The following is an 18,742-nucleotide window of genomic DNA, read 5'->3' on the forward strand; positions in this document are numbered from 1 at the left end:
GAATTTTCCATCCCTGCTATTCTGAAGACCTTAAAGGGAGGGTGGGGGGGGGAGCTGTAAAAGGTGTCAAACTTGATTGGAAATGGTGCTTGACTAGAGCTATATCTAAAAACATCTCTGAAATATGTACAGTCGACTTATAGATCCAACATTGAAGCAGCAGAAACACCAACGCATTTTGTCAAAAGTAATCTGTTTTGTCACAAAGTATATCTAAACTCTGTTCATTCTGTCTGTCTCTCTCTCTCTCTCTCTCTCTCTCATTATTGTAATCTACCCCTATGGCGCACATGATGCAGCAAACTTCATGTTCCCACAGGGGCTTGAGGACCTGCTATTCTGGTGCAATGGTTGTAGGGTAGGGCATCCAGGCTTTTAAGTTGTTGCCTACAACCCCACGCCTGCCCTCACTGGGTAGGAACCCCAAAATAGCACAAACCTGCTGCTTCCCTATATGTATCAGCACTAAGCAATTCTGCTATTAGGCTGCTTTTTGGCAGAGGTTGGTGGTGTGGATGCACTCGCTTGCACAGGGTTGTACCTGCATCCAAGTTCATGACCAGAGTATCTCATAAATTGGGCTGCAGTATAGGTGTTAATGATTGCTACCTTCTTTAATAAAACTGGTTAAGTAGCATTGCTTTGTATGTCTGCAATACATAGTGACTGGTATTTCTTTGAAACAGTGAAACCCATACGCAATCTCAATGGACATTCTATTGGACAATATAGGATTCACGCAGGCAAGACTGTGCCAATTGTCAAGGGAGGAGAAGCCACGAGAATGGAGGTAAGGTGTCATCTACAGTGTTTGACTTGTGCTGTAAATCTGTTCTGCTTGTAATCCTTACTTTCGCACTGCGCTTAGCTGCAAGTGTTTTTGACAGATTCCGCAATCAAATCAATACTCTGCATAATGATAGCCTGGGGAGGGTTGAGTTAATGGGTTATCACTCTGTCTCTCCAAGGGCACTTTCCTTAGAGCCCTTTCGTATCTGGTATCAAACATGTTTTTTCCATATGCCTCTGGTGAGCGGAGTGTAGAGATCCTATCAAGTGCCTGCCTCGAGTACGAGTCCCTCTGCCCTGGGTTCCTTACTCTTTCTTTGCCAATAACAGTGCTTCCATATGAGCGACCAACTTGCTCCAAACGAAACAGTCCCACATGAGAAACTCAACAGATCCCTCGACACTCTGGTCCAACCAGTCGATCCCTCAGCCTTTTCTCAAGCCGCTTTCTGGTAGCACCTACGAGAAATAAAGAAACCATGATGGTGGCAATGCTCTAAAGCTCTTACAGTATGCACTCGCATGCGTGAATATCAAGACTTTTGCCATTTTGGGTGCGCTATAATGCTCACCTCCGTGTCTTTAATAGAATCAAGACTACCCTGCGCTGTAAGCCTGGGCAATCTTCTTTCTATGTCCAGACCGGAGGTGAATGTTATGCTTGTTCAAAGCTCGCTACCACCCTACTAATTATATCTGATACAGGCTTAAAATAAAACGTTTTAAATGTTGATTCAGAAGACCAATCGGCTGATTTTCATTGTCCTGCAATGACTCCTGCCGGGAAAGCTCGAAGCCATCGCTCCCCTTGCTGAATGTGCACCAAACAAGATAAGTCTATGCCAACCCACTGCATCACTTCTCGAACCAATTTAGCAATTATTGCTGTAGCTATTGTGTGATGAGGCCTCCTACGCGCTATAAGTAGTTACGCTCTACGGTCTAAGATGCGCTGTCGCCGCTTTATAATCCTTTATGCATTGTGCTATGCATATTTTCTTTTCAGCAAAGAGTAGGAAATTATCTTTGAGTCACTCTTCGTCCTCTTAGCTTTGTTGAATGCTACCCCTTCTGGGTAAAATCTTCCTGTCTATTTCCAGCGCCTTGACATGTGATACTCTTCGACATGCTACTAAACATAATGGCATTGCTAGTTTACCTGAAAACTGAAAACTACAGAGGTTATCATTCTCGGGCTACCTGAGAACGAGACGAAGTAAGTCTGACGTCCCATAACATTGCATACTTTAGTTCTAGCGGCCTCTTCAGCTTTATTCCTTTGAGAAGGCTCACGACTGCGGGGTGCTTCCCCACCAGTTCGCCTTCTACTTTGTCGTGCCCTGCCGAAACAGCTGATCTATAGACTCCTAGTATCCTAAGGTGCCACCTTCTTGAAACCGATCAGCTAAGAAGTTGAGGTGAACTACAGGGGTTGAAACAGGATCCATACCACGTTCTGCGCACCATTGGGTCCAACGGTCCCATGCACCGCCATAGCTCTGTATGGTGGAAGGCGCCCAGGACTACTTGATACAGTCGGCAGGAAGTTGCGAAATGCCTGGCAACTCCCATCTCTTCCTGAAACCCTGCAGACGATTAGGTGTAGTGCGCCCGCTTCTATCAACGGGTGAGGCAGGCCGGTTTGGGCCGAGAAGGTTGTCATGCTGATGAGGAACTATCCTCTGGAAACCCGAAGAACGTTCCATCGCTACTGGAAACCAGGCTTGGGACTTCCAAAACAGTAATCCTCACAAGCTCTGCTCCTTCCCTGCGGACCTTTGCTAAGGCTTCTGTCAACATGAACGGTGGGAAGGCATAGTGCACTGCCCCGCTCCACAGGTACAAGAAGGCATCTGTCCCCGCTGCTCCCAGGTCTTATTTCCAACTGAAGTATTTGTGCATCTGCGCATTCAGTCTGGACACAAACAGTTCGGTGTCTAGAGAACCCTAGATCTCCTGTAACTGGCTGAATATTTGGAGAGGCAGCTTGCAGTCGCTAGAGTCTGCGAAAATGCAAATTCCAGTCTGCTACATTGTTCTGAACCCCTGGCAAGTACTCTGCTGACACTGCAATTTGGTGTTGAAGGCAATGATGCCAAAAGTCTTTCGCTAGCTCTGCCAGCATCTTGAACTTGGTCCCTCCTAACTTGTTTATGTAGCGTACGGCTAGGATGTTGCGCATCTTGAGCAAGACACAACATCTGGCTTTCTTTAGTGAAGGTGCGTACTGCAAAAAACCCTGCTAGGAATTGGAGACAGTTTGTATGTAATTTCAATTCTTCTCACCATTTCCCCTCCTGTTTCTGCCTGTTCTGCTTGCGTGGGACTCTATCACTAAGTCTATCACGTCGCCGAAAATCGCTCGACCGTTCCAGGCTTCCATTTTCTGAAGCCACCAATGGAGCTCGGTAATAGCCTCCTGATCTAGAGTCACTAGCTGATGGTAGCATACTCCTCCTCGCAAGTGCCTGATCTTGAGCCTCTGTAAAGCTCGGTAATGCAGAGGCCCGGTGAAAATTGCCTGAATCGAGGCCACGAGCATACCCACTATCCTGGCTAGACTGCGAAGCGAAATGGTGGTCTTTGCTATGACCGCTCTGTTCCTTCTTGATTGCTCTCACTTTGTACCCCAGAAGTTCGAGAACTGCTTTTGTGGTATCTATTGTGAAACAAAAGAACTCTATCCTCTGCACTAGTTGAAGCTGAGACTTTTCTAGGTTCACTAAAGTCCAGCGAGGATAATGGATTGAAAACCCAACGTGCATTCTCGCCGAGGGTCATTTTGTCTTGACCCAACACTAGAATGTCGTCCAGAATGATAATTCTTATTCCTCTCTTATGGTTGTTGCGACGGGTCTCATTATTTTGGTAAAAGCCCAAGGGGTGGATGCTAGACCGAATGGGAGGCACGTGAAGCGCCATGTCTCAGTTCCACTGAAAGCGAAGGAACCTGCGGTGCGCTGTCGCTATTGCAATCGTCAGATGCACATCTTTGAGATTTAGCCGCGCTAGCGAATCTCCTGCTCGCAGGAGGTCTCGGAGCAGATGAATACCTTCCATCTTGAAATGATTGTATGCAAGCCATTCCTTTAGGCTCTTTAGCTTTATTATTGGCCTTACATTTTCTCCCTTGTGCACTAGGAACATATTGCTGATGAATCCCGCGCCCCCCTGTGTATCACGCTCTGTTGCACTCTTGTCCACTTGTTTGACTAGTTCGCTCTGCAGCAGCGCCATTTCTTCTTGTTGCATATGTATGGGTTGAGGCTCTATCCTCTGTATCGGGTCGCTGACAAAATTGTAGCCGCAATCCTACTAGTGGTTGGAGCACCCATGCATAGCTTGATAAAGCTTGCCATGAAAAAGCTGAGGGTTCTCCCTCACCCCACTTGTAAAGCCGGTTTGCTTGCTGTACTCACCAACTGCAGCACTCGACTGTCTGTAGGAGCCTCTTCCTCTACGACCTCTTCCAAATCGTGTTCTAGCCGAGAAGAATGTGTCCTGTTGGCTTCCCGCCCAATATTGAGCTCAAGGCCTTTGGGGTCTGCGCTGAAAGTTGTAGCGACTGGACGACTGACCCCCGGTGACATCCAGTCCCGGCAGAAACTTGCCCTGGAAATATCTTCCTGATGGAGCTCTGGCCCTTTACCAATGCTGAGTAAGTTCTGACGAATTGGACCATCTCCTTTGCAAAGGATTCTCCAAAGAGTAGCCCTTTAGCCCCCTCCCTCACCTCATAGGAGGCCAGGTCGCTGAGTTTACTGTCAATTTATAGCTGTACTCCTCTCTGAAGAGGGCGCAGTTGCCATTGCCAAGGAGGCATACTGGGCGTTGGGCTCCCACTGGTGTTTTCCTGTATCTTTGGACTTCTCACCCAGATCCATTATTTTAGCCAACGACCCTGCCATGTCTAGGAGCTGGCACCCTCTCCAGGCGCGGTTCATGGGCCTTCCTGATGTCTCTGCTTGCTTTGGTCACGAAGGTCACCAATTTCGGGTCCAAGTCTGGTGTCTCCGCTAACTTGCCAGGTAGCTCAGGCCGCAGACATTCTGTCCTCATTCGGGAACATATTTCCTGTCCAGGGGCTTCCTAATATGCTGCGCCTTATATAGCGCCACTCTTGGCGGAGGCACCCATTCCGATGATTTGAGGTGTCCGATGGCTTCGGGGTCAAATATATCCCCTGTATTGTCGTCCCCCTCTGGGACTGCACTCTTTCATGGCCTGTTTGAGGACCTCTTCCTCTGCTTCGTCATCGGGCATGTAGCCCTCATTGTTCCCTAGATTGTCCATTCCCCTGCGGTAGGGGGGTCTATCGTGGCGTTCAGCAAACTTTAAAAGGAAGGTTTTCTTTAATCTGGCGACAGTTGTCTGGTTCTTGGAACAGTGTTTGCCCTTTCCACCTTGCTCGTGGGGAGGTCAAAGGTCTTTCCTTTGCTCAACCCCTTCCTGAGGGTGTCTAGCTGATGTACCTTCTCCAGGGCTATCCGCCCATCTTTTACTAGATGCTCCCTGTGCTCTATTGGGGCTTCTAGCATGTCCAACCTTTGTGCTATGGGCTGCACCCCATGAGCGACTGCCTGAGACGGGGACTCTCCCAGCACCTTCTTAAAACTGTTTCTTCCTGCATGGGCTCCTCGACCCATTCCTCCTCACTCCACTCTGGGGAGGATGACTGTGATCCCCTAGGATCTTCATAATGAGCCATAATTGTTCTGGTTGGCAGAGCCAACTCCGCTTTGATAACGAGGCTCAACAGCAGAGTAAAGCTTACTGCTAGTACTCTGTGCATCCGTGTGTTCGGCTTTAAATCTTTTTTTTAATTCTTTCGGTACAAAGCTGAGCTCCTTGTACTGTTCTCCTCTGTGTGCCGTGTTGCTGCGTTTGCAAAACGCTAGATGGCTGTTGGAGAGTCCCAGGGGATGCTGGGAAGCCTGGAAGGCTTCCCGCTCCCCTGGGTCCTACTACCCGCTGTGTTCGGGCCACGAGTGGAATCTCCAGAGAGGGGCTGGGTGCCTAATAAGAGCGTGTTTGCACGTGGCTCCGGCCCGACACTCCAGTACCTTTGGGAAGTATAAAAATGAGTTATAGGAAAGGTAGTCACGCATGTGTTAATTCCTCATGTGAGGCTGCCGCTTACAAGCTCTGAAACGCAATGTGCGCGTCGCTATCATAACATTAGACATTCGCTTTGCGCAATTTCCCATAAACGAACAAAGTTCTACAACATGCTATGGCAAGTAAAGCAGTGAAACACTTCTAAACAATCTTAGCCAATACATGAGTCGCTTATCTGAAGCAGCAAAAAGATAGAGGAAAGAACCTACGGCAGAGAACCCTTATAGCCCAGGCAGTCACCTGATAGGTGGAACAGAGGGGCCTCAGGACTACCAGGGACTGCAGACTCATGGGACTTGTGCCATGTGGAAAGAAATGCAGAATGCTTGCCTCCGGTCTTGACACAGACGTAGTTTTGCTAATATTGTAGCTACCTAGCCTTGGTGGTGCACGTGGGTTTTCTTTTTTTAAATGTGGCGATGGGAAGTTTGGGCAAAACAAAAGGATGATGGCTGGAAGGTTAAGAAAAAATGTTAACCTCTGGCATTGCTCTGGGCAACCCTCCAGACCATTGTGCTTTGCCTGTCAAGCCATTGCAAAGGGGGGGGGGGTGCATATGCAAATCTGTCATGGTCCCACGTCCGGCCAAACTGCTGGGTCACATCCCTTCTGTACGAGACAGCAAGCATCCCCAAACATGGATAGCCCTTGTTGGGTGTATCTGTGAGGAGTAGTTTGGGTCTCTAGGCTCAGCAGGCACAGGGCCATATGCCTGGGCATACCCGTCCCTTTCAGGGTGACTATAGCAAAACAAAAGGATGATCGTTGGAACGTTTAGAATGAATTCTAACCTCCGGCATTGCTCTGGGCAACCCTCCAGACCATCAGTTTTTGCCTGCCAAGCCATTACAAAATGGTAAAAACCTTATCCAAATTGTGGGGCCGTGCCTGCTGGGCCTAGACTCCAGCTACTCCTCACTGAGGTCCAACAAGGCCGAAACATGTCTGGGGATGCTTGTGGTCTTGTGCAGAAGGGATGTGACCTAGGAGTTCGGGCTGGACTGTCCCTTTTGCCTGATTTGCATACGTTTCCCCCTTCTGTAATGGCTTGGCAAGCGAAAAACTATGGTCTGGAGGGTTGCCCAGAGCAATGGCAGTGGTTAAGATTAATTCTAAAACTTCCAGCCATCACTGCTTTTGTTTTCGTAATGGGAAGTTTGGTGCAGCAGTGCATTGTCTGCATACCTTTGGAAATGTACCTCCCGTTTGATATTTTGAAATGGGCACAGTATTGGTAAAAAATGGTTCGCATTGGCAGATATCTGTCTGTCAGTGAAGTAATTTAGCCATGAAGAGTCTATAAACAGAATCCTAACATTGATTTTATGCATGCCTATGTTGGCACATGTTCCTCTGCCCCATCCCTTTACAAGAGTGACCACCAGTTTCATTTTGTAGCATGTTAGAACTAAATAAAATGTAGAAATACGGAGGTACTTCTAGTATTTCCCGCTGCAGGGGTCATTTATTCTAACCTGGCAGTTGAATGGAAGAGATTGGATTCAGCCTTGATATATTTCCCAGATGTACCGACCTCAAACCTCTTAACAAAATGTCATGGTATATAGTGCCAAATGGTACAAAGGGGTGTAGAAGTAACCTGGTGGCCAGTTGCATATCGCTTGGACTGCTGTGCGTCTTCCGTGATGATCAAACTTGTTCCTGCCACAGCTTCCTTGGATTGACAACCGGGCTGAGTGTAGATATGACTCCCGACCCGCCCTGCCCCCCCTCTCCCCCCACCCCCCCTCCAATCCGAGCTTCTCTCCCTTTCACTTGGGATGGCAGTTGGACAGTTGGAACAGCTTCTCAATGATCTGCAGTGGTCAAAGGTCGACAAACCAAGAAATGCGTATGAATGGGGATGCATTTTGTGATGGGCATGTTAAGAGCTTTGGGATCCACTCCTGCTATGGATCGGCTTGATCATGCTCTTAAATCTCATTTCCCAGGAAGGAGAAGTCTACGCCATCGAAACCTTCGGGAGCACAGGAAAAGGGGTTGTTCATGACGACATGGAATGTTCTCACTACATGAAGAACTTTGATGTTGGACACGTGCCAATAAGGTATGTTGGAATGGTTTAGTAGACACTTTACTAATTGGTATTTCATAAAACACTGAGATGAAAATGGATTGGCTTTCAGCTATTGAACTCTCCTTATCCTCACTTGCATGCCAATATTTGGGTGACCGTTTTACGAGCATCAAGAATGACAACCTGATACCTCTCATAGTATTGTGATCACACACCTCGTTTTGTTTGCTTTGTAAAAAAAATAAAAGAAATAATTCAGTGGTCGGGGCACTATTTTGTGCAATGCTATCAAATTTTATGTGGATTTTAATTTTGGCGGCCATGGGATTCCGTCGTCTTCAACTGCTAAACGTTGGCATTAATTCCTCATAGTCCCTCAAATTCACCAGTACATTTTTTTTCTCTAGTTTGCAAAGTTTGCATAAGTAGACATTATGTTCCTGCATAATCCTTAGTGCCCGTGTTCTCCTACTTCTGATTAAGTGGTAGCTTAAATAAAGGGCATGGCATTGCTATGTATTGAAAATGTTTTCCTAAAATAGATTGGATTGCATTTAAAGTTTACTATGCTGTAAATGATATGGGAAAATAAGGAAAACCACACAGCAGCGTATGGCGACTATGAAACAATGACCTGTTGGAACAGCGCACAGGTTGGGAAAATGACACCTATCCTGTTGAGTCTATAACCCATACAGGCCAATAGCGGTCTCCCTACAAAGGCAGAGATGTAAGCAACACGAGTCCAGGGGAGACTAGGGATTGTAGCAGTCAATACCCATGCAAAGTCAGTAACCAGCTCAAGTCCTCCCATGCTATCTTTGTTGCTGGAATTATCCCAAAAAGTATAACCCCCTTTGTGGGATTCTGCAGAAAAGGCACACCTGTGTTGCAAATCCCACCACACAAGCCTGTTTTGTGCCGACTGTGTACTTGCTGCATCAGAGCCTCATAATCACTTGGGCAAACCTGGGCATGTTTTTCTTAGTTGTCACTGCTCTAAAGTTTTATTGATGGGGAATGGAGAGATAACTGACTTCTACACAGGGGAGTTGTTAGGAGGTGGTTACATTTACTTCATTGAGTTTACAATCACATCAATTCAGCTGCTGCCATGTAACCTAGTTACCAAGGAACCTTTGTTGTTATGATTAAGCAAAGGTTCCACATTCTAGCAGCAGAGAGAGAGAGGATTGAGAGCAGGAGGACAGCCACAGCTGGGGGCCTTTCTCTTGGATGAACTAAAGAAATAAAGCCTCTCCATAAAGACAAGCATCAGCGTGAAGCGTGGTCATTTACATATTAACATTGGCGACGAGGATTGGGCCAAGGAGAAAAGGCCCCCAGCAGCAGCAACACTGCAGCAATATTGATTACAGTTTGGATGCAAATGGACGGAGTGTTACACTAGATGTGTTGTGTAATAGCAGGCGAGAAACACGGCCATCCTCCTGGAGCGGAGTAAACCAGCAAAGCGCATTTTGGAGCGGAGCACCAAGAAAGAAGTCAGTGCCTGGCAGTGGAGAGAACCATAAAAGCATACTGGAGCTGAGCACGAATATTGAGGAGGTTGGATGACCTGTGGATCACAAATTGGATCACCTGTGGATTACGGAGGAGGCTGACCTGTGGATCACAAATTGCAACTACCACAGACAGCGCTGACAATATCAGCACAGGTTCCACCTGAAATCACACCTTATAAAATTTAAGTACAAGTAAGTGACAGTGTGGCTGTGTAAGGTTTCCTACCTGGGGATGACATTAATTAATTCACAACATGGCAAACGTCCCAGCCCCAATTTTCTTCCTGCCTACACCAGGTGAGCCCAGAGTGCGTTGGATAGACTGGAAAGAGGGTTTTCAAAAATATGCACTGGCAGCATTTGGACCCAATTTCTCCAATGAGCGCAAAGAGGCGCTCCTATTTCACTGTTTAGGTGCCGCAGGACAGGAAGTGGTCAAAAAACTACCAGAACCTCCAGACATTCCTGATGGGGGTCCATATGAGAAAACATTAGCAAAATTAGACAAACACTACTGTGTTGAAGAAAATATAATTCTTGAAAGGTACAAATTTGCCACGAGAACTCAAAAAACTGGAGAGAGTATTGAGGAATTTGTAACTGCTCTTAGAGGTTTAGCCATCAAATGTAGATTTGACCATTGTCGAGATGAGCATGTCAGGGACCAACTCATGATTAAGTGTTCTAATGATAACATCAGGAAGGAGTTATGGAAGGAAAGAAATCCTTCTCTTGATAGAGCAATTGAGATAGCGAAAATGATAGAACACACAGACAAATGTATACAAATGCTTCAAGTGGATAATACATCTCAAGATAAGCCCAAAACTGATGACAATGAAGCTGCCATACATAAGGTTTCGAGAGTGATGCAGAGAGGTGCGGCAACTGCGCGTCGCACTTGGCAAATGGGTAGGAGACCTGAGGGTCGCCAAGGTCCCTTTACCAGAGCATGGGGACAAGGATCATCTACCAGAGGGTCGCCCAGTGAGAATGTTACATTCAGGGGTGGCAGGGACTCTGGTTATCCTAGAGGTGCATCAATTAGGAGGTGTTTCAGATGTGGGAGTCTATATCACAAAGCATCTGACAAAGAATGTTATGCATCAAACATCATATGTAATGAATGTGGGGTCAGAGGACACATGGCTAGATGCTGTAGGAATTTTTATACCGCCCCAAGTCAAATACATGAAGTCAATGCAGATCAAGAATTTATATCAATTGATGATGCTGGTAGAGAAGTTATATTTTCAGTCAATGCCATTGATGGGAAGGTCAAGAAAAAGAAACCATATGCAACTGTGTTAGTTGGAGGGGTGCCAGTATCAATGCTCATGGACAGTGGAGCAGATTATACTTTGATAAGTGTGCAAGTGTGGAAGGAGAAATTTGGATGTTGTACATTGTGGGAGAATGTAGTCAGAGCAAATGCTTATGGAGATGTGCCCATAGAAATTTTAGGGTGCTTTGAAGCTGAGCTCCAATTCAAAGACAGGAAGGCGTTAGGGACTATCCATGTAGCCAACAGAGGTGGAGAGCTGTTGTCCTGGAGCGATCAGGCAGAGCTCAAGATAAGACTTGAAGCAAGCCACCCAGAACAGGTTTTGACTGTTGAAGGTGGAAAATCCGGTGGAAAATCGGTCTCGAGCATTGTTATGGAAGGGGCCAGAGGGCATATGAGTGGCACTAAGTTAGGGTGCTTGAAGGGATTTGTGCACAAAATTCGTTTGAAAAGGGATGCCATTCCCAAAGTTGCCAAATTACGGACCATTCCCTTGGCCCTGAGAAAAGATGTAGAGAGTGAATTGAATAAAATGGAAAGTGAAGGGGTGATAGAGAGAATTGATTCCTCAGAGTGGGTTAGTCCTATTGTAATAGTGAGAAAGAGCAGTGGATCTCTGCGGATATGCATAGACCTTAGACACCTGAATAAAAATGTAGTGGCTGACAAATTTCCTTTACCCAGAATAGATGATTTATTGGCAGGGGTGTCTGATTCCAAAGTATTTTCTCTTATTGACCTCAAATCTGCATATCACCAAGTAGAATTACACCCTGATTCGAGAGATCTCACAGCTTTCATTACCCCTATTGGCCTTTTCAGATGTATAAGAATGCCATTTGGATTGATTTCAGCAGCTAGTGTATTTCAGAACGTCATGTACAGATTACTGGGAGGAGAGAGAGGTGTCATGTGTTACCAGGATGATGTGCTAGTATGTGGGAAAAATGAAGCAGAACATGATAAAAGGTTAGAGAGAGTGTTGAACATATTCAAAGAGGCTGGCCTTACAGTATCGTTAGAGAAATGCATATTCAAAACTGACAAAGTTGAATATCTAGGTCATGAAATTACAGGTGAAGGGATAAAACCCAAAGAAAAGGCCATAGAAGCTATTCGCAAGATGGAAGCACCAAAATCCAAAGCAGATATACTATCTTTTCTAGGTCTGGTTGAATTTTATGGCAAGTTTGTTAGAGGGTTGGCAAATTTGTCAAGGAACATGAGGATGTTGACTCGTAAAGGTGTTACGTTCAAGTGGAATGAATCTTGTGAGGAAGAGTTTGGTAAGATTAAAGATGCTATAGTCAATGCACCCATCTTGAAAACGTTTGAAGAAAGTAGACATTCATTAATATTTGTGGATGCAAGTGACTATGGTATTGGGGCAGTCCTAATGCAGGAAGATCAGGAGGGCTTACACACCATAGCATTTGCCTCTAGATCTCTCAAAGGACCTGAGAACAGATATTCAGTGGTAGAAAAGGAAGCATTGGCTTGTGTCTGGGGAGTGGAAAAGTTCAAAAGATATTTGTGGGGCAGAGAATTCACAGTATGTACAGACCATAAACCCCTAATAGGAATATTTACCAAAGGTGGTCTGGAGGGAGTCTCCAGACGCATCATGAAGTGGGTGACATCCCTACAAGGCCTGCAATATGATATGCTTCACATTAGTGGTGAAACCAACGTAGTTGCTGATGCCTTATCCAGATCAGTAGTGAGAGAAACAGTGTCTGAGGAGTCTCCTCTGACTCGTGAGAAAGGTGTTGAAATATTTCAGGTTCATGAGTCAGTAAAGAAAGAGGAGTGGGACAATGCATGTTCAGAGGATGAATTGTACCAGAGAGTTTTAACATTGGTGACGCAGAACAGAATAAGAAACTATATTGGTGATTTAGGCGGGTTTGCCAAAGTTAAGGAAGAACTCTGGATTGATAAAGGATACTTACATAGAGGACATCAGATGGTTGTACCTATTAAAATGAGAAAACTAATAATTGAGCTAGCTCATGTTGGGCATTTGGGACTGCCTAGAACCAAAGGCTTGGTTAGAGCAGAATTTTGGTGGCCTAATCTTGACAAAGACACTGAAGAAGTGGTCAACAATTGTTGTGATTGCATTGAAGGTAATAAGGGTCTCAGGATTCAAAAAGTACCCATGACTGTTAGAAAGCCATCCACAGTTCCATGGGATGAGGTTGCTTTAGACTTACTAGGGCCTTTCAATATCAAGGGTGGGAGAGACACCTATGTACTGGTTGTCATAGATTTATTATCCAAGTGGCCCGAAATATTTACACTAAGAGACATATCCAGCAGTAGCATCATTAAATGTTTGGAGCAATTATTTTGGAGAGAGGGATTCCCCAGAAAGTGTTTATCAGATAATGGGACCCAATTGGTTTCCAAGGAATTTAGAGAGTTCTTGAGTAACCATGGAATAGAACAAGTAACCACTTCATTATATCATCCCCAGACCAATGGGTGTGTAGAACGCTTCAACCGCACTCTCATGGATGCAATTAGAATTGCGGTAGCAACAGGAGGTGACAGGATCAGGACCATAATGGAGAGAACATTCCAATATAGACTAGCACCACACAGTGTTACGGGTGTATCCCCATTTGAACTATTAAGAGGGAGGAAACCTAATTCACACATGTGTCCAGGCTGGATGGGAAGGTCAAAATTCGTAGGAATAGATCTGGAGGGAGTGAGAGAAGATATTTGAATCTGGGGTCAGATCCAAGGAGCAATATGACAGGAAGAATGCTTGTAGAGAATTCAGTCTTGAGGAAGGTGATTGGATCAAGATCAAACTTCCCACCAAGGTGCGCAAAGGTGCATCCATATTTTCACAGCCCAAACAAGTTGTTAAAGATTTGGGATCTTCGGTGCTTGTTAAAGGGGGTGGGGTCTGGAACAAGGAGAGGATAGCAATTTACAAAAAGGTAAACAACAACTTGTAACTGCACTGCAAGGTATTTAAAGCAATTTAATTATTTCTTCATATAGCGGTGTATCAGATACTATGTAAATAATGAACTACTTATGCTCAATGAAATATATTATCTAGTTTAGGCAAATACTTATATTTTGGTAAAAGGAAGGGAGGTGTTAGGAGGTGGTTACATTTACTTCATTGAGTTTACAATCACATCAATTCAGCTGCTGCCATGTAACCTAGTTACCAAGGAACCTTTGTTGTTATGATTAAGCAAAGGTTCCACATTCTAGCAGCAGAGAGAGAGAGAGGATTGAGAGCAGGAGGACAGCCACAGCTGGGGGCCTTTCTCTTGGATGAACTAAAGAAATAAAGCCTCTCCATAAAGACAAGCATCAGCGTGAAGCGTGGTCATTTACATATTAACAGGAGTGGTGGGTGCTCTGGTCTCTAGCGGCACGTGCAGATCTGCTCCATTCCAAAATATTTGCACATCTTGAAAGGGGACATGTCTGGAACATGGATATCCTGTTGCTTGCTGCGCTGTGGAACTCTTTCTAGGGACACCGTTGTAACTCTGCTCTTGTGCCCATCAGGCTGAGCTAGCCCACAAGAGTTGAAATCCTTTGGCTCCCCAGTGCCAGCAGGCCCTTACTGGATCACCTATGGACTGCCCTCCTCTGGTATCATGGGACATCTGTAGGTAGGGGTATCCTGAATTACAGCTACAGGCACCTTCTGTGACGAGTTATACCGTCGAGACTCTGGTCTCCTGAACTGCAGCCATCTGCGTGAGGTCTTCTGATTTAGCAGAGTCATTGCTTGCCTTTTTGGTGGACGGGAAGGAGGCGCTTGCGTTCACTCCTGCATCTTTTATCATGCACCCCCCCCGGCCCACCTAAATATCCCTAGTGTACAAAGCCCTTGCCTGTACCCATCCATGGCCTTGTTTTTTGGTGATGGTAACTGGGCATAGACATCTTCCGTGGGGTCCATTTTCCTATGTCTCGTTACATTCTTATATTCGCTTTCTACTCTAGTTTCACATTGCAATAGTTAACCTGTCATACAATTTTCTCCAGCATTGGATCTTTCATGGATTCACATGCTTAGAATATTCCCCGTCAGGCTGGGAATCCTCGGTAAATTATATAGACCTTTTCCATAGGAAAAATGTTGACACTTTTGTGTCCCATCTACGTCGTTTTGGGCCGTGTACGCCTGCGCCACTAGGACGTAGAGGTATAAGTAGCCCCGCCCCTGCGGCTCCCTCAGATTTCAACCGTCTTCCAAAGTAGTGGGATTACCTCAAGTTTCTGATATTTTTGCTAGGTTGTGCGTTCTTTTTCTTCGACTTCCTTTGAAAATGTCTTTAAAAGGTGGTGTTCCGTCCGTGTGCTACCTGCGGTCTTAAAGTGTATGAAGGTGATGGGCATATGGACTGTATTTACTGTCTTCACCCTCATCATTCAGCCGACACGTGTGAGATCTGTCAAGGCTTCTCCCAGAAGACCCTGAAGGACGGAAACAGACGCCTGGTGTCTTGGCTCAATGACGGGGCGGGTGCGTTCCCTGCATCACAGGTAGGCTCTACAACCTCAAGATGTAAATCTCCGGTACCCCCTCGTCGCTCTGCGTCGGCAGAGCCCCTGACGAAGAAACCACGTTCATTGGAAAAACGCCGCTCTTATAAACATCCTGCGAGTGACTCTTCGTCAAAGAAAACGTCCTTCTTCCTCCTCATCAAAAAAGAAGAAATTGAAATCCTCCTCGGGAGACCGCCATGGCTCTACCTCGAGCAGTGTCGTCGACCCCCAAGCCGAGTTCAAAACCGGCGAGTGCGCCACAAGGCTCTGCGCCAAAAACGCTGTTGTCGACGGTCAGATCGTCAACGTCTTCTTTGCCATCTGTGCCTGCTCTTCCCGCGATCACTTCGGCGGGTCAAACGGCGGTTATGGAGAAGATTTCGTCGACGGTGGCACCTTTGGTGGTTTGGCTGCCGGACGTTTTCGTCCCGATCTTGCCTGAGGCCTTGTTGCAGCCAGAAGCGGCCCTTTCCATCTCATCGGCGGAGGATGACCGTGGTCCAATTGTACAGCCGACTGATCTGGGGTTACGTGCAATCAGTTCGGGGGAACTCCCGAGTGGAAGTGCCATCCCAACCACCTCTTCCTTGCTGAATCCCCAGTCTCTATTATCCCTGGAGGTGTTGAACACGTTGCAGAAGCTGTTAACAGCGTCTGGACACGCAGTTGCCTCACACTGGTGTCCCGACGGTACCGCAGGCTACGCCGGTCGTCGCCGAACCAGGCCCGGCTCCGCGCTCGACGATCAGAATACCTACAACTTGCCCGTTGGGGGAGGATTGTTCTCGCCAACATTCGGAGGAGGGAGAACTGCCGGAGTCGGAATCCGAGCATGAAGGGTCCCTTTCAGACGTCTCATTATCCCCCTCAAGGGACCCCACATGGGAGTCGGATGCAGAGATAGAACCTCCAAAGAGCCCGGCGCAACCATCTCCGCCGGATGACATCGGGGCCTTTCATGCAATGATGGGAAAAGCGTGTGCGGAATTTGGCCTGGCGCCGGAAGAAATGAAGAAAGATTGCTTTCTCTTCGATCATATGGGCAAGAGAGGAAAATCGATGTTTGCCATCCCAATTTTGGACCATGTCTAGCAAGAGGGGTTGAGGACAATGCGTCATCGTTTCTCAGAACCGGCGATAAAAGGACGGTTAAAAGAAATTCAAGGCTCTGGAGTCAACCCCCAAATGCTTGACATCTCAACCTTCGCCGGATTCGGTGGTGTCGCTGCTGCGGCCAGAAAAGCGAGGTCGCAACACAAGCGCATGACCCCGCCGGACAACGACGCCAGGAGACGAGATGCGTTTGGAAAGAAGGTATTGTCAGTCGGTGCGACTACAGTGAAAACAGCCAACTCCTCTGGCCATTATGGCACGGTATGATAGAGATGTGGCATCGTTTGGCTCCTATCTTAGACCATCTGCCAGAGGAACACAGGAAGTCCACTATGCTACTAGTACGTGAAGGGGAAGAGGCTTCCAGTCACTCCATAAATATCGCTGTCGACCTGGCGGAGGCTGGTTTTAAACAAATTAATAACGGCGTAGTGTTAAGGAGGCAAGCCTGGCTTAAATGCACAACTTTTAGACCAGAGGTGCAGTACAAGGTGCTGGACATGCTGTGCGAAGGGGAACAACTGTTTGGCGAGAAAGTTGATGAAGCCTTGAAGGGCATGAAAGAAGACTGACACTGCTCGGTCACTCGGAGCCCTCCAAAGTGGCAGAAATATTCGTTCCTTTGGTCCTTTCAGGGGTGCTTCCGGAAACTCCCGGTTTGGATCACCTAGAGACCGAGGTTTCAGTCGACCCTCCTACTCTTCCCAAGGCTACAGACAAGCGGCCCAAGCTACTCGTAGAGGCAGAGATTACCAATCCTCAAGAAGGAGAGGCTCCTACTCATCGTCGGTGAAGGATCGACAGGCAAAAACCCAGCAATGACATGTTTCGAGACGTCCTGGGGGGCAGTGTTTCGTCGCGTCGAGTGGGAACGCATAACGGACCAATGGGTTTTGGACACGATACGTCTGGGTCACTCCCTACAGTTCAAGGACAAGCCACCACACATTCCGCCACTGTTCTCGCCGCAATCCCATATTCAGGTACTGGTGCAGGAAGTAACGCTTATGCTGCCGAAAGGGGCTATAGAACTGGTCCCGGTGGCCGAAAGAGGAAAGGGAGTGTACTCCTGTTACTTCGTGGTCAAGAAACCCAATGGAAAATGGCGTCCCATTCTAGATCTACAGGCTCTCAACAAGCTGCTAAAGAATCTAAAATTCAAAATGCTTACTCTGCAGGAGGTTATCCGATCGATACAACCGGGAGATTTTTTGTCGTCGCTAGACCTTCAAGACGCGTACTTTCATATCCCGATGCGTCGACACAAGATTTCTGCAGTTTGTCGTCGGGCGAACCCACTCAGTTCAAGGTCCTCCCATTCGGACTAAAATAGTCTCCCAGAACGTTCACGAAATGTTTGGCACCAGTGGCAGCCTGGTTACGGAAGGAAGGTCATCATGTGTACCCATATCTGGACGATTGGTTAGTTAAGGGGCTTATATCCGGAAAGGGCACGGGAAAGTCTGAATGCCACCATGTCCCTCCTACAGCGCTTGGGCTTCTCAGTAAACTTGAAAAAGTCCTCCTTATCGCCATCAAGGACCTTGGTCTTTCTGGGGGCGGAGTTCCAGACGCAGTCAGGATTGGTAAAACCATCCGTCGAAAGAGTTCTGAAACTACGACACAAGGCATCAAAATGGAAAGTCAACACCAGAGTGTCGGTGAGAAGCTACATGTCCCTGCTGGGGACCATGGCGTCCTGTATACCCTTGATCAACAATTGTCGCCTCTTCATGAGGCCCATTCAGGAATTCTTGACGGATCGATGGGCACAGAGTCAAGGTCGTTGGTCGGACATTGACCATCAACAGCAGGCTTGTGCAGGCACTTCAGTGGTGGAGAATCTCCAAAAAATCTAACAAGAGGGGTGCCCTTACTGGAACCTGGGTTCCAGATGACGGTGGTGACAGATGCTTCTCTGACTGAATGGGGAGCTCATCTGGATTCCCTTCAGGTTCAAGGTCGGTGGTCATCGGAGGAGTCCAGCCTTCACATCAACGTGCTGGAGTTAAGGGCAGTGCGTTGGGCCCTGAAGTCCTTTCTGCCACGCACAAAAGGATCTGTTGTACGGATAATGACAGACAACATGACAACAATGTTTTACCTGAGAAAGCAGGGGGGTACTCGCTCCAGGACTCTGTCGACTGAAGCCCAGGAGATCTGGCATTGCGCCCTCCGCCACAGGATACATCTATTGGCGTTCCACTTACCAGGAGTCAAAAACATGCAAGCAGACTCTCTCAGCAGAGAGATGAATCGACTACACGAATGGGAATTGAATGACCAACAACTACACCGTGTCTTCAAAAAGTGGGGTCTTCCGGCTCTAGATCTCTTCGC

The 18,742-nt window shown here is 46.9% G+C and overlaps 1 protein-coding gene across 1 annotated transcript in view; it reads left to right on the top strand.

The window, feature by feature from the left end:
- METAP2 (methionyl aminopeptidase 2) overlaps nt 1-18,742 on the top strand; it is a 189,608-nt gene that overhangs the window by 127,793 nt on the left and 43,073 nt on the right. The window contains exons 9-10 of the mRNA XM_069629818.1: nt 687-790; nt 7,860-7,975. Of these exons, the coding sequence (XP_069485919.1) occupies nt 687-790; nt 7,860-7,975 (220 nt within the window). The remainder of the gene's footprint in view (nt 1-686; nt 791-7,859; nt 7,976-18,742) is intronic.

Source organism: Ambystoma mexicanum, chromosome 12 (assembly GCF_040938575.1).
Source record: "Ambystoma mexicanum isolate Mex_15411 chromosome 12, UKY_AmexF1_1, whole genome shotgun sequence".
NCBI lineage: Eukaryota > Metazoa > Chordata > Amphibia > Caudata > Ambystomatidae > Ambystoma > Ambystoma mexicanum.